Here is a 25,557-nt window from a genome sequence, read left to right on the forward strand (position 1 = left end):
CGCAAACTTACACTAATTGCGATGTTGTCCTGCATCACCCATTAACTTATTGCGTCTCTCAGATTGTCATTCATATAATGAACTCACCGTCACATTGACAAATGATCTGCGTTAGTAAGAAAACAAACTTCGATGTTACATAAACTCATTCTTTCAACAATACAAACAGATTAGGGTATTACCGCAACGTCAACGAAATTAATGGTTTGTTAGGCGATTTATTGTAAAGCAGTGAAAGTTAAGAAATGGTTAACAATCCTCAATCAATTTGTCTCCTGAGGTCTTCATAAATAGTCGCAAGTACCAAGATGGATGCGGGTACCGTAATCGCAATCTGCTTTAGAGATTTCCTTATCCGTTTAACTTTCTTTGACCTCTAGGAACCTATTATTCATTTAAGAAACTACAGTTATTCGAAACTATTGTAATACTGATTTTAATGTTCACGTAGCACGCCATGTTTCACAGGTGTTTTCGAGTTATTGGTGTGACATTGAACAGTGCTCTGTCGGAAATAGCACCGAATAGTTTTTTTATACAGTTTCGGTGACAAATTCCATAGTTTTAATCGCATGGTTGACGTCATATTATCATGATATCCTCGAAGAATATTGAGTTTTTGAAAACCTTCAACTGGCGCCATTCGAAATAATAAAGGATATTGTTCGTGAATAGTGAAAGGACATCTATTCGTTGAAAAGGTGAACTCGCGCCTAAGAATTTGCAGAATGTTGCCTTTATCGTTGACCTATGATATTGTTATCGCTTGTATGACGGCTGATATTCTTACCGCGATATTAAATGTATTCAAGCACTAAATGAGTTTCAATTAATATATGCGATTTTAATTGACACATTGCGAGAATTATTGGTCCCCTTAAAAAATTTAAAATGTGGTCGTTTTTAAGATTTTACTTTTCAGTTTTTAGTTTTTACATATTACGTTGATGTACCAAACTAGGACAGGAATATTACCAAAAAAACTAGCTTTTTAGATTTTAATCACTTTGCCTATAGTTTTAATGAAACATGACCCGCATGGCATTAACTATTACATATAGTATATGTAGATACGTCTTCTTTTCCATTACATAATATTTAGTACCTAGTGTATAAATAACAAATAAATCTGTATAATTTGAAGCTTAAAAAACTTCTTTACCCTTTAAACGAATAACCAAATTATTTATCTTTATTACGACTATAAACCGGGTGAACGTTGTTGCCGCAGTTCAAGAGCGTGTAAATCTCCAAAGTCGAGAACAATTCAAATGAAGAACTGAATAGCAATTACTGTTTTCAATTCCCTCAAAGTCTGCCGGCAGACAGGGGTGGCGGATGGGCGCGCTGAAAACTGAAAAGGCATAAGATAGCGGGCTAATATTGGGCCGCGGAGCCGCGCGGGCGTAGGACGCCTGCCTTTTGCCAGACGCCAGTATACAATCAGCTCGCGAGCCACGCGCACACATCACTCGCACCGGCCACGGCGACACAAATAAACAATAAACCACAATAACATAAAGATCAGCCCTCATTCAGCGCACAGATATAGCCTGCGGAGATCGTTTCAGTATTAGAGGCTAGAGCATTTGAGCGTGTCAGTTAAAATGCCGGTTGAAACCAAAATAAGCTTTTCCGGTGAGTTTTCATTTCTTTCCCTTGAAAAATAACAATTTGGTTTTCATTGTTGAAACTTGAAAAAGATATACAATAGAGGCTTTGTACATAACATCAGTTAGTTCTTGTTTGGTGTTACGTTTTAGGTCCTAGCATTAGCAACGTTAGCCCAGTTAGCGGCAATTAACATTACATTAAAGGAGCCCTATCATACACTGTGGTAACGTCTATATTATTATGAAACATAGGGCTTATTGATAATGAAGTATTTAAGTAAACACTCCTTTAACCTTGTATAGGTATATGTTATACTACTTGTCATTTGTGAAACCTACACATTTACCTTCTATCATTTGCACTTCATTAACACAAATCCTTCGTGTATGTAACTAATATTTGACATAATACCGGTTAATGACAAATAACATGTAATTTATTATCATTTATTAATCTTTCCTGAGATTAATAAAATTAATGAAATACGTAAGCAGCTATATTATGTTTACCTTATAATATTTCCAGTTTTATTAAAATATTGCGTTGGCAAAAATATGTTTTCGTATCATGATGTCATTTTATATCAATACCTTGTTAATAATATTTGTGCATTCAGCATTTCCATTTAAAGTAATTTGAGCACGATTGTATTTAAATTAAATAAAAATGTATTCAATTTATTGTTGACTTCTATTGTAAACGGCGCATTCATAGATAAATGTATTGAGTCGGCGAAGTCGTGACTCAAAAATGAGCTCATGTTAGTCAAATAAAAGCATAGTTATGGAATTGTTTATTTGTAACGGTAATAAAATAACAATATAATATATCTACAGGTAATTAAATTCTCAAAAATGTTATCTTTTGATCTTGAGCCTTGTTAAGACATCTTAGCTTAATAAATCTTAAGCGTACTCATTTGAAGGCAAAGTTACGTAACCTCTAAGATATTTATAGCTTGAAAATGTTCTGCTTTGACTAGGTGTGCCTTCGAGCCACCCCTATGGGCCTTCTCCCTCGACCCGTATTTAGCGCCCCTCAATATTAAAACAGAGTAAGCCGCTAAATGGAACTCGAGGAGGTACTCCAAGAGCGTACTAGTCAACATTCTGTATAGTTTAAACTTTAAAGCGTGCATCTTGAATGCACTTAATGCTAAAAAGTAATTCACGATACAGAATTGAACTTGACTGCTTGTAGGGTCGTTTTTATTTCGAGTTTGCCAATTTAAGTCCTGCTTTATGCGAGACGAATGCCCTGACCTAAACGTATGCTGGCGCCAACTTTTTATTTAGAGACCGCTCTTCGACTTATCTATCTTCAATCTTACACATTTTAGATTCTCTTGATTTCATCATATGTATTACATATTTAATAGAGCGATAAAAGGAAATGGTTAAATATGGAAAATAATTTAATAAATAGCAAACTACTTGATTCTCTCAGTGTGCCAAATATGTCAAGATACTAGGAAGGTTTTGGCACTACGATTTATTGGTATCCATAACTCATGCGGCTTGCGACAGCAACTGGCCTAATTCTCTCCACATTTAAAAGTCATCCTACCCTTACTCCAAAACAAGGGGTTCGTAATGAACGCATTTACAATATTAATTCTTCGTGAATAAAAGCTAAACAGACACTATCGTAGCTGTGTGTTGATACACTCGATGTTTATAGAAGAAAAATAAGAAACTTGTCACTTATCTCTGTAAAGTAGATACCTTCTTAAATACATATTGATTTACTTACATATTAAACAATGCTATTTTTAAACCGCGAGCCTTTGTTGTGCAAAGTAACTGTCAAGATATAAGTTATAACTTTATGTAGCGCAATGATTGGCAGGTGCGCCATTTAAAATGCAATAAAATTTGCTTTAAAGTTTCTAAGTACGTACACAGTCATTTGTCAACTGCACTCGTTCAATTTATTGGATGCGATTAATGAAGTAATTGAAGGATCAATTAGATTGCAGATTATTCGATAATACCGCTGACATGTACTTGTTCGCTCTTAATTAATGGCAACGACCAATAAAGTATGTACGTGGGAAAGTCACCTAGAAGTTAAATAACAGGCTTTAAACTTCGAGAATGCAAGTCTGATAGTTTAAAATTTAGACACGTGCGTTCATTAATTACACTCGCTGTGAAACCCCATTAGGTTTTGCATTGAGACGTTGTATCTCAAGGCGTTAAAATGCCGTATGTTTGTTTACTTCCCGCGTCCTATCCTTATCGGAGATATGCGGCTCGCGTTCAAATTGCTCAATTATAAGACGTGGCATTGTTGTCGGTAAACCGTGGCAAAACTTGAGAGCAGGTGTAACCTGCAGAAGCGTTACGTGACTGATTTGCGTGATGATTACACGTATCTTCGGTGTCGTCGGGCACTTCATTATTTATGTGACGTGGATGGGTCTCGCTATGGGACTTGAATTGAAAAAAGCCGCTCAATTAACTTTCAATCAACTCACTGATGATTTATTTGACAATCGTTTTACTGACTTTTTATAATATATAGTCAGCTTCAAAGTAAGGGAACGTGTTGACCTAACATTAGTCCGTATAACTTATTGGAAGTTTCTTATGAATATAGTAACTCATTTTCTTGTGTAGCTTTTAAGGATGACATGCTGAATAATAATACTTTGTAACTTCGAAAATATAAGAGAAAAAAAATTTACGCGTATTTAATGACTTCCATTTCGAGAATGTACTGTAGCGATTTATGCCTATGTGCAGGTATAAAAATAAACGTGCGTATGACATTTACTTATAATTTATTACTTATCAATAGTTTAATGAGTAATTTGTAAAATATTGAAATGTACATTTACGAAGCCGCGCCTGTCCAATTTTCTTACATACTGGCGCCAGTAGGTTTAATTAAAGTCTGTTTCCTTTCTGATGTTTATATATTCGTGTAGTAGGCAATGTGTTAAGTGATATTTTATTTGGTGAATACTGCGTCGTAAATTGTATTTTGACTGTCTAGGAAACGTCCAAGGTTATTTTTTTGTACCTGTTTTGCACTAGTCAATTTACAAAGTATCGAATTCATTTGTGAGAATAATGCGAATTTAAAGTTACAAGGCGTATATCTGTGGGTAAATTATACTAGAGACACGCTTTTGCTTTATCCTCCGCAGACCACGACAGCTGCTGCTATTCGCGTTTGAAAAGCGTTATGGGTATTGAATTATGTTTATTATTTACATTCCTATGTAAATAGAATGGTTATCATGGTGCTTGTTGATGAGCGGATTTCGTTACTTTAGTTTCATAAAATAAATTATGTAATCTTCTAAATAAAACAAGTACCCTAGTAAGTAGTTACCTAGGGTAAAATAAGGTAATATCCCAAATTTAAGTACCTAGTGTTAGGTTCATAATCATCACAATTCTCGAAAATAATTATGTTCCTCTTGCAATTTTACTATAGCAGAGATGGAATAGAAAGAAGAAAGAATAGGAGAGATGGAAGATGAATGGTATCGTTACGGATAATAACCATAGGAAAACACATACGAATTTTCCACGCATTATTATGGAAATTATAACACTGAAAACTTGTTTTATTGTAGCTACATGAATCATATTATTACATCTTTGTTTTGAAAAAAAAGACAAACAACGCCATTATCATAACTACAAAAGCACTCGCAGATTTTTATTCCGCTTTATAAATAAAATTGAAGGAAATCTGGATTGTAAATGAGCAGTCTGCAATCAAGGACTCGCTAAATCAGAAAACATCAGAGGCTGCACTATTTCTTCCTTATTTAAACTTTGGCATCGTTCCAACACTTGATTGATAATATATATTATTTACAAATATAATAAAACGTTTGATAGGATATAATAGTTTTATAGATTTATAGTTATAAAGTCCGCCCCGCCGCCGACTAGTCTAGACTGCTTTATTGAAAATTCTCTTTGAACCGCCTACTCGTGTCGTATTTCCGTATTCTCGTATTAGATGCACAAATTGCATACTAGGTGTGTAATTTACTTAATAAATGAATACCGCACTTCAGAATACATAATACTTCGTAACACGAACGCCTTGTATAGTTAAAAACCTACCTATGTAAGGTAAAAATGTAATCATTGTTTTCAATTTTGTTTATTGCTTACTCTTCGATTAACCAAAGGAAGATAATATTTATGGTGTGTAGGTTTGGTCAAACTGGTCATAACTCTAATTACAGACCGGCTGTAGTGTGTGTTGTGTTTGTTTAAAAACAAATATTTCATACACAGATTGATTTGAGTTTATCTAATTTGTAGTTTATATACACATGCTATGTATTAATATAATATCTAAAGTAATTATTTAATCTTAACATGAAAGCAAAAAATTCTATCCAAGTTCCGAGCAGAGGCGTCGACAAACGTTCTTTATAGGATTCTAGCCAAATATTTGCTTAGCAAATTAATAAACGTTCATAATACTCTGAGCTTCGAAGGCAAAATTCCTCATAATAAAGAGCAAAATAACATCCTACTCTGACAAAACATCGTAGAAAGTTTTTATTGTTATTTCGTAACAAATAAGATAACATTGTATGACAAAGAAAATCCGATAATGCGATATGCGCGATAAATAGAGTATTTAACGACGTTTTAATTTAATAAACATTGAATTCGTTTATATTTTTTATTTCATGCCTTCAGGCGAAACGGTGAATACAAGTGTTATGTCGTTCATACGTACGTTTATGTAACACTTTCAAGTTCAAGGTTTCGAGTTACTAATAAATCTAAACGATAAGGTCAGTTTTATATAGTTTTGCTCAGGAATGCCGACAAAAGGCTCAAGTTAATTCAATACAGACAAGTTTAATGTTTATTTATGTTATCAGTAGTTATAAACTTGAATATAGATGACATTGATGATTGTGCAAATTGGAATTTTGTATGTAACATCAGTTTCAGAGTGAAAGTAACATCTGTTTAGGTAAGTTAATTTTATACAAATTAGGAACAATTTTATTATAGTATAATAATAACGGAATCTTCGAAAGTCTTGACTTTTTCGCATAAGCATGCGGTAGAGACCACGTAGAGATGTCAATCTGTAGTAGCGAAAATGTTTAAATTGTTTACCAAAAACAGGTTTATTGACTTTTTATTCAATTCTGTGACCGGATCGACACATGATTGTTCAATAAATCGATCCATAATCAATTTATATTCAATTGCCGTAAGTTATTATGCGGCTTTATCGATTTCTCTTTTGTCCGCGCATTCTTCAGTTGGATCACGAAGTTGACACATCGGAGGAGTATTATGGCGTCACTTTGTCTTTATCAGCTTGTGCTTGTACACAGTTGTTTATGGAGGGCCTCTCCATACATGCTTAAGAGTATATCCCTTGTGTGAAGCAAGATCTGACTCATTGTATGTACGTGCTTTCGTAAATATTTAACGTTTTTGTGTACTTACAAGAATGTACTAAGTACTAGCTAGTATTCGTTGTAGGCAATTATTTTATACGCAGTAACAGTAACCTTCGCTTTATTTAAATGATTATCGATTTTTCACTGTACCTACTACCAAGGCTTCAGTCTACCCGAGCTAGCCCAGATCCGTATTTAATTCATTTATCATGGCCTTTGATTGTGATCTTAACGGCATTTGCAGGCGTGAGAATAAAACAATGACGTTTTGCCAGTTATATTGCACATCGTGACTGCTAAGGTTCGCAGATAATGCATACATATTTTATCTGTTACTAGCTGCGCTCCGCGATTTCACCCGCGTGGCGCCGCTCTTGTTGGTCTTAGCATGATGATATATAGCCTATAGCCTTCCTCGATGAATGGGCTAACACCAAAAGAATTTTTCAAATCGGACCAGTAGTTCCTGAGATTAGCGCGTTCAAACAAACAAACATGCAAACAAACAAACTCTTCAGCTTTATAATATTAGTATATAATATATTCAATATTCATTTTATTTCAATTAGATTTATTTAACTAATTGCATCCTTTTCACAATATATATGTAGTTAGTTTGTCAATGTTCTGGCTCTAGTCGTGACTAAAAAGTTTAGAACATAATTATATTTCAACAATAGTAAACAGCTAGTTTACCGCATATCTGAGATAAGATTTATCTATAGGTAAATTACTGAACCCGTTACATACATATAGGTATATAGGTACATTTCGTTTGAATCATTTCTCGAGAATACTATTGATAAATTTGATACCGTATCGCTCGCAATAGGCAAACGTAAGATAAAGTGGAACATATAGTAGATTCTATCGCATGACGAAGCTACGCACAATAATTACAAGTGCCTTTCACCGAAAGCCAAAACGTTTAAACGAATAAAGTTATACTTTTTAATGTTCGGCAATTTCTTTTATGGCCAATTAGCATCATTACACGCAAGTGACGATGGACAATTAGCATGCCGGGCGCGGTGCGGGTCGCGTGGTTCATTACGATCCATTATCATAGTTGGGGCGGTACGTGACCAGCCAGTCGATTGCATTTTCATACCATGATCGTCCCTAAACGGGCGCACTGATTATAAGCTGCATAACTCCAATGCTAATGATATTATTCTATAAATATTTATCGCGCTATTTATGCACCGATAACGGATTTATTATAATTCATATTATTGAGCCCAATGTTTGTTTAATATTTATTTTGTACGCTTTTCAAAAATTGATTTCCATCTTTGTGTAAATGATTGTCGCGTATATGGCAGCAACGGCATGACTGATGACAGTTGAATCATGGGACAGGTAGACCAAAATTCTCGATTCTTCGTTCAATAATAGCGGTTTCTGATAAATATTTCAGTTATGATAATCGTTCGGTTCATGTGATGCGTTTATATGCGTGAAACATATGCGCTTTCCTCTGTATTGAGGACGCTGAGAGTAATCAGTAAAGATCGCGGTAGTGCACTCGCTAATTCGGTCGGAGTGTGCTACTATTTACGACCGGGTTAGTGGGCCTCAAAGAGCATTACCCGACTACCTTGTGTGAAGTGGTGTTATTAATATAAAGTTCAGTAGACGCTCTCTAAACCTTCCGCAATAGTTCTAGACTGTTAAACCATTTCCGTTGATAAATCATGATACATTTATCCATTTCTAAATACATATTCTTATATGAAGCATCTAAGAACGTTACTAACTTACTATGTATAATATGAAGCAAATAAAAAATTGAAAACAATGTGAAAATCATATTTATTGCGAAGATTTTCATATTTGTAAAAACTATTAAAGAACATAAAAAGTCATATCCAAGTAAATTAATCTCTAGCTGTTAACTAGAATCTTGTTAATAGGTGGAAACTTACCTCGATGAGACTTAATTGTATGTAATCGATCAATTCTAGTAAAAATAAATAAATAATGACCGTTGTGAATTGCATCTGTCTTGCAACATGCGATCGTCGCATCAATGAAGAATGTTACTAGGTATGCCAAATCCCTTGAAATTGTGTCTCAGTAAAGCCTGTATGTATACAAATACACTAGTTTTTGTCGTAGTCAAAAATACCAAGTAGTTTTGATTTTATACGCATTCAAAGTTTCGAAAAATATCGAGTCCCGCTAATAGTCACGTGACCGCTTGTGACGTCACGTCACAACGCGCCGCGCGGCCGCGCCCCCGCGCTTAGTATCAAGTCGGCAGCGCTGTAGTATAGGCCAGTGGAAATTAACATTAAATTCGCAAAGCACGATGTAGATTTGAATTTTTGGTATGTTGTTTGGATCAGTTAGGGTGATGTAAATCCCAATTTGCAACTTCGAAAAAGTTGTGCTCGCTGCGCACCACGTGATAAACTGCGAAAATTTTGGACTTTTTTCACTTTTTGCTCTAAAAGTCATAAACTATGCGTTTCCGACAAGTATGATTCACTACATAAATTAAGGTTATTAAATTTGCAACAATTTAAGCCTAACCGCAGCTCTCTAAACCTTATAACGACTAAACTGTGGCCATTCGAAGATGGTTCATTTTTCCGGAAATATTGAAATTTTTAGTTTTGCTCCCGTTTGAAGCAAAATATTGGCAAAAACCGCTCGTTCTATGAGAAGTTCGTATAATAAAGTTGTAGTGCATTTAATTTTCTTTCATAAGAGCATAGAACAAAGTCTGTGAGACAAATATTTCACACACAATATCTGAAAAACAAAAAGAAGGTAGAAATAGATTTTTAAAGAATTGAAACTGAGAGCATATAAAATCATAAAAAGAATAATACTTTTTCATTTGCAGGATAGGTAATTAACAAAATTACAAAATTTGGGAAAGTAGGAAAAAAGATTATACGCAAATAATAAACTGCGAAAATTTTGGACTTTTTTCACTTTTTGCTCTAAAAGTCATAAACTATGCGTTTCCGACAAGTATCATTCAGTACATAAATTAAGGTTATTAAATTTGCAACAATTTAAGCCTAATTAAAGCTCTCTAAATCTTATAGCGACTAAACTGTGGCCATTCGAAGATGGTTCATTTTTCCCGAAATATTGAAATTTTTAGTTTTGCTCCCGTTTGAAGCAAAATATTGGCAAAAACCGCTCGTTCTATGAGAAGGTCGTATAATAAAGTTGTAGTGCATTTAATTTTCTTTCATAAGAGCATAGAACAAAGTCTGTGAGACAAATAGTTCACTCACAATATCTGAAAAACAAAAAGAAGGTAGAAATAGATTTTTAAAGAATTGAAACTGAGGGCATATAAAATCATAAAAAGGATAATACTTTTTCATTTGCAGTATAGGTAATTAACAAAATTACAAAGCTAATTAAATTTGCAACAATTTAAGCCAAACCGCAGCTCTCTAAACCTTATAACAACTAAGCTGTGGCCTTTCAAAGATAGTCAGTTTTTCCCAAAAATTTTAAATTTTTAGTTTTGCTCCCGTTTGAACCAAAATATTGGCAAAAACCGCTCGTTCTATGAGAAAGTCGTATAATAAAGTTGTAGTGCATTTAATTTTCTTTCATTAGAGCATAGAACAAAGTCTGTGAGACAAATAGTTCACTCACAATATCTGAAAAACAAAAAGAAGGTAGAAATAGATTTTTAAAGAATTGAAACTGAGGGCATATAAAATCATAAAAAGGATAATACTTTTTCATTTGCAGGATAGGTAATTAACAAAATTAAATTTTCTACAACTTTATTTTATGACCTTCTCATAGAACGAGCGGTTTTGCCAATATTTTACCTATCCTGCAAATGAAAAAGTATTATCCTTTTTATGATTTTATATGCCCTCAGTTTCAATTCTTTAAAAATCTATTTCTACCTTCTTTTTGTTTTTCAGATATTGTGAGTGAACTATTTGTCTCACAGACTTTGTTCTATGCTCTAATGAAAGAAAATTAAATGCACTACAACTTTATTATACGACTTTCTCATAGAACGAGCGGTTTTTGCCAATATTTTGGTTCAAACGGGAGCAAAACTAAAAATTTGAAAATTTCGGGAAAAACTGACTATCTTTGAAAGTCCACAGCTTAGTTGTTATAAGGTTTAGAGAGCTGCGGTTAGGCTTAAATTGTTGCAAATTTAATTATCTTTGTAATTTTGTTAATTACCTATCCTGCAAATGAAAAAGTATTATCTTTTTTATGATTTTATATGCCCTCAGTTTCAATTCTTTAAAAATCTATTTCTACCTTCTTTTTGTTTTTCAGATATTGTGAGTGAACTATTTGTCTCACAGACTTTGTTCTATGCTCTTATGAAAGAAAATTAAATGCACTACAACTTTATAAACGAACTTCTCATAGAACGAGCGGTTTTTGCCAATATTTTGCTTCAAACGGGAGCAAAACTAAAAATTTCAATATTTCCGGAAAAATGAACCATCTTCGAATGGCCACAGTTTAGTCGTTATAAGGTTTAGAGAGCTGCGGTTAGGCTTAAATTGTTGCAAATTTAATAACCTTAATTTATGTAGTGAATCATACTTGTCGGAAACGCATAGTTTATGACTTTTAGAGCAAAAAGTGAAAAAAGACCAAAATTTTCGCAGTTTATCACGTGGTGCGCAGCGAGCACAACTTTTTCGAAGTTGCAAATTGGGATTTACATCACCCTAACTGATCCAAACAACATACCAAAAATTCAAATCTACATCGTGCTTTGCGAATTTAGGGTTTTTTAGTGTCGATTTCTACTGGCCTAGTAGGTGTTATAGCTTGCGCAGTATTTTGATGGCTTAGTTTGATGGGTTTTCATCCGCGAAATTCGTTAATAGTCCAATAATAGTAATTACTAATTATTATTCGTTTAATAAAATAACAGTCATGCCAAAGTTTCATCTTTATTTAATAGTTTCTCAAAATATTCTATACGATTGCGTTTTTGCACTGCTGATCTCTGAGGTTTATCTTCATTTTCCTGTTGACATTTGAATTTGTGTGGAACTATACCCTGTTTTTGTTTAATTCTTCTCCCGACCAACTTATATTTTAGTATAGTTCTCCATATCATTCTCAACTTAAAACAAGAAAAAATCTTACTAGCCATCTACCTATACTTAGCCCATACGAGCAGAACAGAAGCACAATCTAGTATAGATTAAAACTTGTATAGAAAACAAAGGATAACGCAAAACAGCTGCAATGTTCTCAAAATATTATAATATGTAGTACTAGCTTACCGCCCGCGGCTTCGCCCGCTTTGTCTAAAACCTAATAAATTATATACTAAAACCTTCCTCTTGAATCACTCTATCTATTAAAAAAACCGCACCAAAATCCGTTGCGTAGTTTTAAATATTTAAGCATACAAAGGGACATAGGGACAGAGAAAGCGACTTTGTTTTATACTATGTAGTGACTATGTAAGAACACGGAAAATTCTGACACCAAAGGTTTTGCACCTCTGACCATTTTTTGTTTACGTCCTTTGCAACTATAAAATAGTTTGGAAAATCCAAAAGTGCACGCCTCATAATTTTTTTTTAATAATTATTTATTAATTATTATTTTTGTTTATTTAATAACAATTAAACCACATCGAATCAGACCCTGAAAAATGAAAGGGTTCTATTCCTGAGCATACTTAAGCGTAAGAGAAAAAAAAAGACTCGATTAGTAAAGTATTTCGGTCGCTATCGTGTTAACAAGAAAATCCTCCGCACATACAGACACACGGACGTCCAAGACAGAACTTTTTTAAACTGTTTTTTAACTAGTTTAAATAACAAAAATGACATCAAAAATATCATGAATGTTAAAAATAGTGTTTTTTCTTAATATGTGTGTGTATGTATTATCTTACAAGTGCAATGTATGATACATAAAGACATTTTAAGTTTGAAAAATCAGATGTTTTGCGCGAAGTGACAGTAGTACCCACCTCAACGCTTCGCTTATGAGGCGGGCAAAACAACTTATCCGGCGAATTGGTAGTTGTATTTTTACATTTAGGAACAACACATGATTTTCTGGTATTTAGATTGGACATTTTTAAAAGTATTTAATTATAATTTCGACGGCACGGGCGCGCGATCGCTAGCGGACTGAGTGAGCCAGATTGAGCGTGTTGTGGTGTGACGTCACACCATCACCGGGCGTTTACAACTTGTTTTACTTCTAAATCGGAAACTAATTGACGTATCGAAGTAATTTTTTCACTAGTATTATTTATTTTTGACAGAGAATATGGATTGCTAATAATCAAAATTAGTGAACATTCTCCATTGTCCACAGTAGAAGTGTCTAAATGAGCCGCGTAATTGTCCTAATTGTGGCATAATTGGTGAGAAAATGTGAGGCTCTTTATTTACGGGTAGGAAAGCATCTTAAGTACGAAGATTTTATCTCTATATTCAAATGTGAAATTATTTGGTAAGATTAGATAAGGGACACAATTTCCATAAATACGTTTTACGAAATTACGGATAAGCTCGAAATTATTCCCATTCAAGATACACTTCACAATTATACGCGAATCTTATTATCAACATGAACTTGACCACACTTCAATGTCAAATTTAAAATTTGCAAGCACGTTTTGTTGTTAAGCGCTCGCGTCAATATAATGAACAAACAGAGCATTCCGAATAATGGCAATTACATCATCTTTTCAAATGAAAATATTTGTAGTGACTTCTGTGAACACATTCTAAACTTAATAATTATTTGCAAATTTTAGCTCCTTTCATTCTTTTTATTATTATTATATATTACCATATTGCACGTTTTTATGTCGTGTAAACTTATAATTTCTAATCTGACTTGTTTACAAATAATATAGGTAATCAAACTGTGAATTTGCTATTCCTTTGTCTTTATTAGAGCCCTTTTTTCTACGTCCATAGTACAAGCTCGGTAGTAAATGGGCTAGTTGGCATGTCCTGTACGAATTATTAGGAAATGAATTAGGTTCGCGTTGCATGTAGTTGTTACATCCGTAGGACTATTACGAGCACGGACGTCACTATGCTGTAAACTAGGTATTTTAAAACAATGGTTGCAAATTTAACCCATTGTTTGAATTATTGTTGACCTTGAGTCACAACTAACATCATTTGACCTAAAAGTATAAATGATTATTTTATAATGCGTATGTAGACTACAGGCCCATGTTGAAAAAATTATGGTTCATTTGACCCACCACCTGACCTATCTAGAATGATATAAGAGCATAAAATAATAAGATTCAGCACTATAACGTCACTCGTAAGCTGTCCACCTGAGTGCAGGTGAGAATTCGAAAGTTCAGGTAGAGATTTTCTCCCCTTGTCTCCATTTTTGTACGGCGTTGCGGAATAATGGCTTAAAAGCAGTATAGAAATAGTATGACACAGATGCCGTACAAAAATGGTGGTCCACAAAGTCGGAATTTATTTTTATTTTTCGACAGTTGCCGGGGTAAAGGGCATTGAAACTTTCTGGCATATCAACCCGGCCGCCATTTTGATTTTTTTTCAAAATCGCGGCGCACGATTAAAGTTGTATGCATGGATAGAGGATACATAGACAAACAAAAAATGTCTAATAACATAGTACCCTAAAGCGTCACATTACCGAGATATTTGGAGGTAAATATTCACTTATGAGTACAACGACAAACACTAAAAATTGACTTATTACGTGTCTATATGCATAATATTATCTCGAAATAATCACTCCCAGGTAGATTATTATTAATTAACCGTTTATTGGAAGAAAGTAGGTACATTCATTACATAAAAACATACATACTTACATAAAAATGTAAGTAATGTAATGAATACCTAATTTCTTCCTGTAATAATAATAATCTACCTGGGAGTGATTATTTGGAGATAATATTATGCATATAGACACGTAATTAGTCTATTTTTAGTGTTTGTCGTTGTACTCATAAGTGAATATTTACCTCCAAATATCTCGGTAATGTGACGCTTTAGGGTACTATGTTATTAGACATTTTTTGTTCGTCTATGTGTCCTCTATCCATACATACCACTTTAATCGTGCGCCGCGATTTTGAAAAAAAATCAAAATGGCGGCAGGTCGATATGCCAGCGTCCATACAAAAAGTTTCAAACCCCTTTGGTCATTTGATTTTGTACGGCATCTGTGTCATACTATTTCTATACTACTTTTAATCAATTATTCCGCAACGCCGTACAAAAATCATGGAGACAAGGGGAGAAAATCTCTACCTGAACCTTCGAATTCTCATCTGCACTCAGGTGGACAGCTTACAAGTGACGTCATAGTGCTGAATCTTATTATTTTATGCTCTTATATCATTCTAGATAGGTCAGGTGGTGGGTCAAATGACCCATAATTTTTTCAACACGGGCCTGTAGTCTAATGCCGCAACAGCGTTTAATTTAATTAAGACGTTAAACGTATAACGATAGTTGCATAATGTAAACAAACATCTGCGATAAATGTTACTCAACATGTAAAGCGCATTAAATCTACTGGTAATGATTCAGAAGCCAGAATATATAAACACCGACAGGCAAGCAATCAATATAAATGTAATCGTTTGTAATAATTACGTCGTACATCACTTTTAACTTTTAAGTATGATTAATAGGTGAATTGAGATCACTGCGGTTTTGCATCCTTCTGGTTTTTATTGTGACCTAAATTTAAAAATAACTGATAGGTATAGTTAGCTTGAATGCGAGATTGTTCTTCGTAATTTAACGTAACTATGTTACTTCGTTATTTGACAGTAGAAATTCGTACAAGGACTTCCTTCCGCGTACCATCAAGTCCGCGTGGGAGTAAAGGGACTCCGATGAGGCTCATAGTTTTATGTCATAGTTATGATACGTATGCCCACGCGCATCGCAAGGCCGGCTCGTTGCGCAGTTGTCGCAGATGATTAATCAGCCTCCGGGTGATCAGTGCCGGACACACGTCAGATCAGATCGGCCGGCGCCGTGGTCCCTTGTGTATCATAGTTCTCACGTTCAATAAGTGATCTATAAACTTAGTCAATATTGTAGGTTTTGAAGCCAGCAGCCTTTTAAAACAGTTGTTCGGTATTTATAATTTTTTATTTAATTTGAGTAGGTACTTTTCGTGTAGTTGTGTGCATATTAAATTTGTATGTATGTATTTCGTTTAGTACGATAATTTCGTAATGTGAAAATTTTCTGGACAGTTAACAAAATCAAATTACAAGAAACGAAGAATTTGCTTAAGATTTCTGTATTGCTCTTACATACATGTGTAATTGAATAATTTCAATTATTCAATTATTTTGACTTTAATTGTTCCCATTACATTCCCACAGTTTATTCACTTGTTGGCATGTTTTCGGTTGTTGCTTTACATGTTTTCATTTTGTCATAGACGGCAGCTCCTCCGACGCAAGAAAGTTTAGCGACGATTCGTCAAGAAAACATTTGTCAGGTGAGTTTCATTTAATATTATGTAGATGTGATTTATGTTCACGCAATGTTAAAAATATATGCAACGCATGAGAACACAGCGAGCATGAAAATGCTTCTCGTTATTTCAATGTCTTATCATCATTGTGAATGATTTTCATTTACTTTTTTTTTTGTACATACCTTCCGATCATTTCCACTGTTATGTTATGCTTTTGCACATCGATGTTGGAACAGATTTAATAGAAGTAGAGGAAGACGAAGTGACGAGCAGTCTGCCGGACAGACCCCGAATGCATCGGAAAGCCTCCAGTGAGTCTGCCCCTACTACTTAAATCGAGTTACATAATATTACATGAATTTGCGCGTCATTTGTGACTTAGAAAAACCCGATCATGCATGTGGCATGTTATACATATACGACTAAGTGGCATGTTTATTATCACGCAGTAACTAATTGTGGTGGCGGTACCACTAATACCACTAGCCACTACTACTATAGCAACGAAACAATTTTGAAATTATAATTATACTACATACATTAATCCGTCCGCTCTAATCCTGTTATGATTGCAATTATTATTTCTAATAAATAAAATAGGCAAAGGAAATAAAAACGGTATGCATGGAAGAATATTAAAAAAATAATTAACACTAACCAACCAATTAAATATATTAGAACTATTAAAATATCAATAAACAAATAATATTTTAAAATTACTACCACTTATATTTTTTACTTCGATATCGGTTCGCCTACACTTACAACCTTCATAAGGTTACGCTCACACAAATAATTGTATCGTCTTCCAAACATATTAATGGCTATTATAAATATGCATATTTGATTTTTATTGTGTTTTTTGCAATCAACTAAACGTAGTTTTGAGAGAGCTTCGATACTAAATTTAGATTGAAATTGAAACGCATGGTCGTTTGCTATTTGGTAGTGGCTAATGTGTGTGTGTCCTATGTTGTGCGCCATCACAGCTAGTAGCAGGTCTAGTCTGACTTCGATGGACGCGTTGTGGGAGAAACATCCGCGCAGGCTCAGCGAGGCCGGCCTCAGACGGTCCTCAGGTGAGTCCGCACGATCTTTAATCATCCTGAATCTTTCCATGATAACATTGATTTTCCTACACTCCTAACTTGAGTAACAAATCCAAAAAATATGATCATCGTTTAAACAAACAGTACTTTTTAATACAATAATACCCATAGATGATTATCATGGAAAAATTTAAATTTAATAAGTTCCACTGTTAAATGTACGTTCTTCATGCATTTGTATCCGAGGTATATCCATTGGTGATCATGCTACTTCTGCTTTGCAAGCATTGCAATGTACACTTATGTTTAGATGATGTTCTATTATAAAGCTTACACAATATAGTGAGAGGCTCTTAAGTTAATCGTCAAATGCAGTTTGTAGCATTGTGTCCTGACCGAAGCGAAAGTTCATGGGTACGTAATGTTAGAATGTAGCGATATGTAAACCGGAATGCAAATAGTCCCTCAACGGCCGTTGCACTTGCATCACCAGTATTCAAGTCGTGTATGCATTGAGAATAGAGAATGTGACGCGGACATCCATATTCAGATGGCTAATAAATTTCAGTCCTTTTAAGTCGCAAAATTTCTCTTCCTTTTAGCTATTACACGGGGATTATCCTGTTACATTGAATATTAAATATGGTTGGAATGATAGAAATTATTCTAATACAATTTCAGATCACAGCGTCGTTTTAACGGAAGATACCGACAGTTTCATTATTGGGGAGCGAGTTTGGGTTGGAGGAACGAAACCAGGTCAAATTGCGTATATCGGTGAAACACAATTTGCTCCTGGCGATTGGGCGGGAATTGTACTTGATGACCCTATTGGTAAGGTTTTATAAATAGAAATGTTATCGACCTCTTATATAAATTTTTATTTCGTAACTTTTTTAAATTTATGTGTTATTTTCAGGAAAAAATGATGGATCTGTAGCTGGAGTTAGATATTTTCAATGCCCGGAGAAGAGAGGGGTTTTTTCCCGTCTGACTCGATTGACTCGTGAACCACTTGTGTCCCATGCTCCACATGACGCGTCACCTGTATCGGACGCAGGAAGCGTTTTTGAAAGACCACCATCTGGTTCTGCTAGGCAAAGACGCGCATTATCACCCAATGGCAGTATTCGAAGCATCGTCAGCAGTAAGATGAGTTAGTGTCATCAGTTATTGTAGTGTTTTTTATATTTTCTGTGACTTCATTCCCATCGTTTTCTTAAATGGTAACAATTTGTTTTTAGATGCTTCAATTTCTACCACTACGGGTGGTGATTTACGTATGGGTGATCGCGTTATTGTGTCAAGTAGCCGTGGTAGCAAGGCTGGTACTCTTCGCTATGTGGGTGTTACCGATTTTGCTTCCGGCGTATGGGCCGGTGTTGAACTCGATGATCCTATTGGAAAGAACGATGGATCTGTAGATGGGAAGAGGTAACTGCTAGGCGCAAATAAATAATTTGACATATTATTAGTTTCTGAAAACAGTAGTTTCACTAAATAATCTTTGCAGATATTTCGAGTGCGCACCACGTTTTGGTTTATTCGCTCCCATATCGAAGGTTTCTCGGTCTCCGTCCAACCGCAAGCCTGGCGCGTGCGCGATCCATAGCAACGGTCGCGCTACTCCACTGCGGCGATCCAACTCCCGCGACTCGCTCACGTCTCTCGGCACGTCGATCGCGTCGTCCCGCGCAGGGGTGAGACTGGGGGTGACGTCGCTGGGTTCTCAGGTAGGCTAGCCCCGCGCGCGCTCGGCCGAGCCTCTCCCCCACCGGTCACCGCCGCCCTCGGTCCGGCCGCACCGCAGCGCGCCCAGTCTTCTCGATAAAACTCTGCTCGTTAAACATGTTGATAAAGATCGCTGCGCCCTCATCGCTTTGCCGCAGCCGCGCGTTTACTACGATATCGTTTTCCGCAATGCGAAAAGTGATATACCGTGTCGTCTGAATGAAACGCTGCCAAAGTCCTGGCGTTGTTCAGAGAGCACGCTGAGTTTTGACAGCCGGTCGGAGCGATCACGGCGCAGCGTGTCGAGCGGCAGCAGCGGCTCGGTGTCGCGCGCCGGGTCGCGGGGCGGCGAGGTGGTGCGGTGGGGCGGGCGGCCGGGCGCCGTGACGAGGGCCAGCCGGGGCCCAGCTACGGACCTGTTCGTGGAGTTGCCGTCCTCGCGCACTCACTTCTCTGGCTTCGGGAAAAGCTACCATTTCTCTTGTGTGTCACCCTTCCAATTCAATTATCCTTACGTCGTGTATATTTAAATTCGTAGTTCCTGCTTTTAAAATTGATTCATTCTGTTCCTTACTATAGCAGAATAGTTTACGCGTCAGGTACATAAAGTACAAACATCATTACATAGTTCCTTGCATCCATCCATATTTCATAAACATTTTTGATACACTTTATCATTACATATATTAAGCAATAGCAATATATCTTGTAGTTTACATATTTACATTCACAATAAGATATTTATTACAGAAGGGTACATACAAAAGTAATGGTTGTATTATAGCCTGCTTGCCATTTGCATGATTTTTATGTTTTTATTTTGGTCTGTAGCTGGCACCCTTTGGTTTGGCCCTTTACACATATTATTTTTTATATATATTTTGTGGTTCATTTAATTATTAAACTTTGAACCGTAAATTATATATGTATATGTACCTATACGTTTTATTCATTTTATTTTCAGATCAGTAGTAGCTTTTAGGGTGCTTTTTTATTTTTAGTATTCCACAAGTATTATATTAAAGACTGCAATGATGGGGTAACCGTGGTTTACCCTTTATGTTTTAACTGTGATATTACTGTATTTAAGAAAGTACACTGTGTGTGTTGTGATTTAACTCGTTTAATTTCACCAGTAATAGCATGGTGTTAGAATAACATTATCGACATGCCAAAGAATAAAATTAAAATTTTCTGGGTTTACAACTGTTTTCTCTGAAGAAGAAAATAATAATAATCAGAAATGTAATTGGTTTTCGATTACACCCAAATGACTAAATAAAAAATATTTGTGCATGAAAAATATAAAAAATGAAAAATACCTGATGGTATTTTGACCCAGAAGTTTTTACGTAGATGTATGCAACCTGTCACATAGTTTTTAATTATATTGAATGCATTTCATAATATACATTTATTTTTATTTTTTTGCATTTAGTAAATAATTACCGCTGAGCGTACAGCCTGATGCCTGAGTTGTGCATAATTTTGGGTTGAAATTTAGTTTTACCATAGCACGCTTGGCGGTAGTTGTTGAGTGAGTTAACTCGTGTTGTTTTTCCCTCATGTTTGTTGCGCATTGGCACTGTCACTAACGTCACGACACGTCACGTCACGTAACGTTGGCAGCGTGTCGGAGCTCCGCGAGCCTCTTCCACCCCGGTCTCCGCTAAGAACGCCCTGCAGGTACAATACCCTACTATCGCAGCGCGGTAAATGCTCACAAATACGTGCTCCACTTTAAATAATATACTTACTGCAAGAAATGGTAACCGTTTATCAGTTCTCGCAACTATTTGCAACGTTATTGTTATATTTTTTAAAGTTTAGCACGCTTTTATGTGAACGTTTACCTCGTCGCAAAAGGGTCTATTGAAGGCTACATTCGATGTAGTGTTTATCTATTGGCAATAAAAATAAAAAATAATGGGCCAATTAAAATTGCCATGGAAACGTTTTATTTAAGCATTGTTTGTAGTGAGTTAAACTTACAAACTAAAACAATTAACATTTATTTTTTTATTTTTTTGAAGGTTTTTTCCTTTATTATAATACATATTCTACGCATTAAGAACGCTATGTTAACTATTTCGCACATTATAGTACAAAAGTGAAGCGTTGTAATCATGTTCCAATAATAAATAAACATACCTATGTATTATTAGTTACGTCGATATTAAGCTTGTAAAGGCTATTCTGTGATATTTTGGTTTTTGTCACGTCACGAACAAATTGTATCTATTTTAATGACAAAATCACACTTTACACATTTTGATCATACAATGATGCATTTGACTGTAACTTATTTATTTATTTTTAAACGTCCAGTGCCTGTAAGACATAATAATATTCATAATTTTAAGAATCAATGCATTGTATTGTATGTTTTAATTATATGTACCTAGTTCTATATTCTTTACCTAATATTTAATATCTATAACGTACTACTGTTAGTGTAATATAAGTGTAGTTTTAATGATTTAACAATTTTGTGATTGATAAAATAATAATGAATGAATATTGGTGATAATAAATTATTATACACGCGTGGTCTTATTCTTACACCTTCATACCCTCTTACCCTTATTCAATGTAAATAAATTGTTATCTTAAACTAATTGTGTGGTTTTATTGCGTAATATCTATTACAAAGGCCAAATGGATCAATTTTACTATTACAAACTGAGATGACATCATAATAATAATTAATGCAGTTATTTATAATAAGCGTCGATTTAAATCTGCCGTGTTGGTCCATTTAGCTCTGACTACAAGCTACAGTACTGATTAAAGTTGCATGACAGATAACTAGATAAGAGAGATCTAGAAAAAGCACTGCATGGAAAAAAGCTTACAGCCTAGCTATCCGGGTGGAGGAGAATTCTGAATATTTAATATAGATATAATGGGTGTAGCTTCATGATAAATGTAAATAAAAAGGCACCTAGCCGTTCTCGCGTGCCACCTAGCTGAATTCTAATTTCCAAGCGCTTCTTAGTTCCGTGCAAGGTTCCGTGGAACTCATTTATATGGAAACAACTTTATCGTTGTAAAATAAAATCGCCTAGCCGCGTTTTACTTCCACGAATAGCTTGTTTATCTCTTTGCGGGTTATTTTATGGTGTGCAATAATAACTGTTTCACAAACGCTAATTCTACGTGTACCTATAAAGGTTTGTTTATTTAGATGCGTGCCCATTTTATTATTTACTCAATAACTTAACCGCAGGTTCCTTTAAATTTAGGCTGCGAGAAGTTACATTTAGAATTTGCATTAGTAATTATTATTATATTCCCTAAAAGTAAATAGCTTTTCATTTCGTAATAATATGAGATCTTAGGGAACTTGTAGGTATAAAAAAATGTCATCAAGGGTCTCTACTATCTACCAAAAGCCTAAAGGCTTATATAAAAAGGCAGTATTCTCTCGCAATATTCTCGAAAATCGTTGAATTTCTGAGTAAATCTAGGTAAATCCTAATAGGTATGTCGCGCCAACGTAAGCGATGACTTAATAAACACGCGGTGTGGGTGGGTGTTAATATGCTACAGTTTGGTACCTACCTTTAGAGAATATGATAATTTACAAAATAATAACATTCAAAACAATCAATAAACTCGTGAAATAATATACCTTTGTTGATATGTTAGTTTATTAATATCGTATCAATGTATGATACGATAAATGATATAAGATTAGAGATAACAGTCACTTCCTAGTGGGAACTGATTGTACAATCGTTTAACTAGCAGTAATTAATTCCCAGTTACTTTGTTCATTATAAAATACTAGCAATGCCCTGCGGTTTCACCCGCATAGATAGCGATATCGTTACAGTGAAAAGTCTACTATAGGTCGGACTATAGGTTTAATTTTTAATCACATGAAAATAACCTTTACCCCGTCCCGCACTACTGCCTTTTTTTTTTGTTTTAGTGGGGAAATCTTTCATAGATACCCACGGCCTCCGGGGGAGGGGCCGTGCCCGTGGGTTATGTCGGATTCCTACCGACCAAAATCCCACTGTGTTCCGTCAAGACGCATATTGGTAGAATTCCTCCGTGACCCCCGCACTACGGCCTGCTCGAACAGTATACCTACTATTTTCTGTAGATTGACACTTTTAAAAATTCGTTATATCTTTTGAATGGAATATCCAATTCTTTTCATTTAAAAAGTATTTTGCTGGTATTGAAACAGTCTATAATAAAACATCATTTAATGGGATAAGGATTAATATATGTGTATGGATAACATGGTTTGATTACTGTCGGCACTTCTATTTACTTTGAAAACGTAAAAAAGTTGTTGTAGTAACATAACTACTGAAGATGGACATATGGTATCGCGGACTTTCTTGTAGATATTGATCCATTCTATAATACCGTAGAACATTTTTTTGTTCTATCTTCAATAGATTCCGCAGCGCACGCGATGACAGAAGTTTTATTGAGGATTTTTTTACACCTTGGGTTACATTATTGCATTTTTGGTAAGGATCTCTATTTTTTTTTAAATGCAATATAGCCTATGTTGCTCAGTAAAGATGCAGCTTTCTAATGGTGAAAGAATTTTTGAAATCGGTCCAGTAGTTTATGCGTGAAAACCATACATACATACATACATACATACTTACAAACTTTTCCTCTTTATAATATTAGTATAGATAAGATACAGTTTCATACATTGAACATCTGCCCTGCCCACCAGAGACTAAAGAGCAGTAACAGCCCTTTTGTGATTTTTCGTTTTATTAGTGATTCTGAAAGCGGGTTTCTTAAGCTTTCTATTGAATTAACTTACTTATTTCTAAGACTATAAGAATGGTTTTTATTTAACAGTTTTCACTTACTGCAAACGAAAAAAATTAACAATTTGGCGTGATTTCCCAACTAAAATACAGTATAAATTATACTGCAGATTAAATTTTAAGGTTTCATAACTAAAATGCAGTAAGCAATATAATTTTACAGTTCTTTAGATAGTTTTATATTTCTGGAAAAAAATTAAAAAAAAAATTAATACGCAGTAAAATTTACCGCCATACAAGCTATTTTTACTGCAAATTAAGAAAATACAATTTATTGTCACGAACTCCCAACTAAAATGCAGTAAAATCAAAGCTTGTCGCATTTTAGTTGTGAATACTTAACATTCTTTTATCATTATAAACTGACTAACACGCAGTAAAATACAGCATTACTGCAGATTAGTTTGGATAGCATAATGACACAGATATGATTATTCCTAGCTAAAGTGCAGTTAATGTTTTAAATACTGCAACTGTGAACTAGCTATTTTTCTTACTGCACTAGTAAATTGAACACTTTTTTCTTAAAAAACTAACTAAAATGCAGTATTTTTTTGACCTTACTGCATGTTAGTTGGGTTTCTTGACAAAATAACTGATCCAAACGCAGTAATAGGGCTTTTTGCTGCATTTTACTAAGTTTAAAATGGTATTTTTTACAAAAAAGGCTATGCAGTAATAGGCACCAAAAAGAATAAATGGCCATAATAAATTCAGTTATTAAGATATATTTTTTTTTATTGCTTTAAATTGTGAACCTATGCCTTTACAACCTTTCTGCATTCAAATTTTTTTGCTTATCATTCTGTTGATTTTTTAAAATCAATTCTTAACTTTAAATGCGTTTTACTCGAAATCGTGATTTTGCTGTTACTGCACTTTAATGTATGGTGGGCAGTGCCATTGTTAGAGTAGGTTCTAGTAAATCGTGGTACCTAGGTAGCGCTTCAGATTATCTTCGGATAACATCAAACATGTTGTTAATTAAATACCTGTCATTAATGTTTTTATTTTTTATCTATACCTAGTTAAGTATGTAGATTTTGCTAAAGTTGCTTGCAAGTGAAGTTTTTTTATATACCTTTATGTAATGCCCAAAATTAGTTCAGTTATTTTACAATATATTAGTATTGATCTACACTAAATAAACGTGTTAGAAAGAAAGGCACCAAAATATTAATTACGTATTGCGAAGGTAATATGTTTAGCGCGTGCGTATTAGGCTCGTATCGAAAGCCGAAACCTGCGGTTAGATCCGACAGACCTGTCTATACGGCTTCAATGTTAGAAACAATGTATTTTACTAGCAGACTATAATATACATTTAATATAAGTTTTTGTATTATTATTTTTCAATTTTGCTGGTGACCTAGGGGCTATCGTAAAAAAAAGACTACAAAAGCAGATTTTCCATCTGACGTAGTAAAGTCAAGATCATCAGAATTAAAATTGAAATAAAAACAACTTACGTATGTTGTCTTTATGTGGATATAGATTATAG

The 25,557-nt window shown here is 34.7% G+C and overlaps 1 protein-coding gene across 19 annotated transcripts in view; it reads left to right on the top strand.

The window, feature by feature from the left end:
• Positions 1–25,557, top strand: part of CLIP-190 (Cytoplasmic linker protein 190) — a 59,629-nt gene that overhangs the window by 20,543 nt on the left and 13,529 nt on the right. For 6 of the 19 annotated variants that reach the window (XM_089699344.1, XM_089699345.1, XM_089699342.1 and 3 more), the window contains 8 exons: positions 16,427–16,486; positions 16,702–16,776; positions 17,455–17,544; positions 18,196–18,348; positions 18,434–18,670; positions 18,759–18,948; positions 19,028–19,247; positions 20,875–20,931. In XM_089699344.1, the coding sequence (XP_089555470.1) occupies positions 16,427–16,486; positions 16,702–16,776; positions 17,455–17,544; positions 18,196–18,348; positions 18,434–18,670; positions 18,759–18,948; positions 19,028–19,247; positions 20,875–20,931 (1,082 nt within the window). Of the gene's footprint in view, positions 1–1,371; positions 1,639–15,888; positions 16,179–16,426; positions 16,487–16,701; positions 16,777–17,454; positions 17,545–18,195; positions 18,349–18,433; positions 18,671–18,758; positions 18,949–19,027; positions 19,248–20,874; positions 20,932–25,557 lie in introns of those variants that run through there. The other 13 variants (XM_089699352.1, XM_089699356.1, XM_089699357.1 and 10 more) reach the window with 13 other exon arrangements.

The sequence above is a fragment of the Colias philodice genome, chromosome 9, assembly GCF_061535455.1.
Source record: "Colias philodice isolate Cphi_HAF_F1 chromosome 9, ilColPhil1 Martin Lab GWU primary, whole genome shotgun sequence".
NCBI classification, from domain to species: Eukaryota; Metazoa; Arthropoda; class Insecta; order Lepidoptera; family Pieridae; genus Colias; species Colias philodice.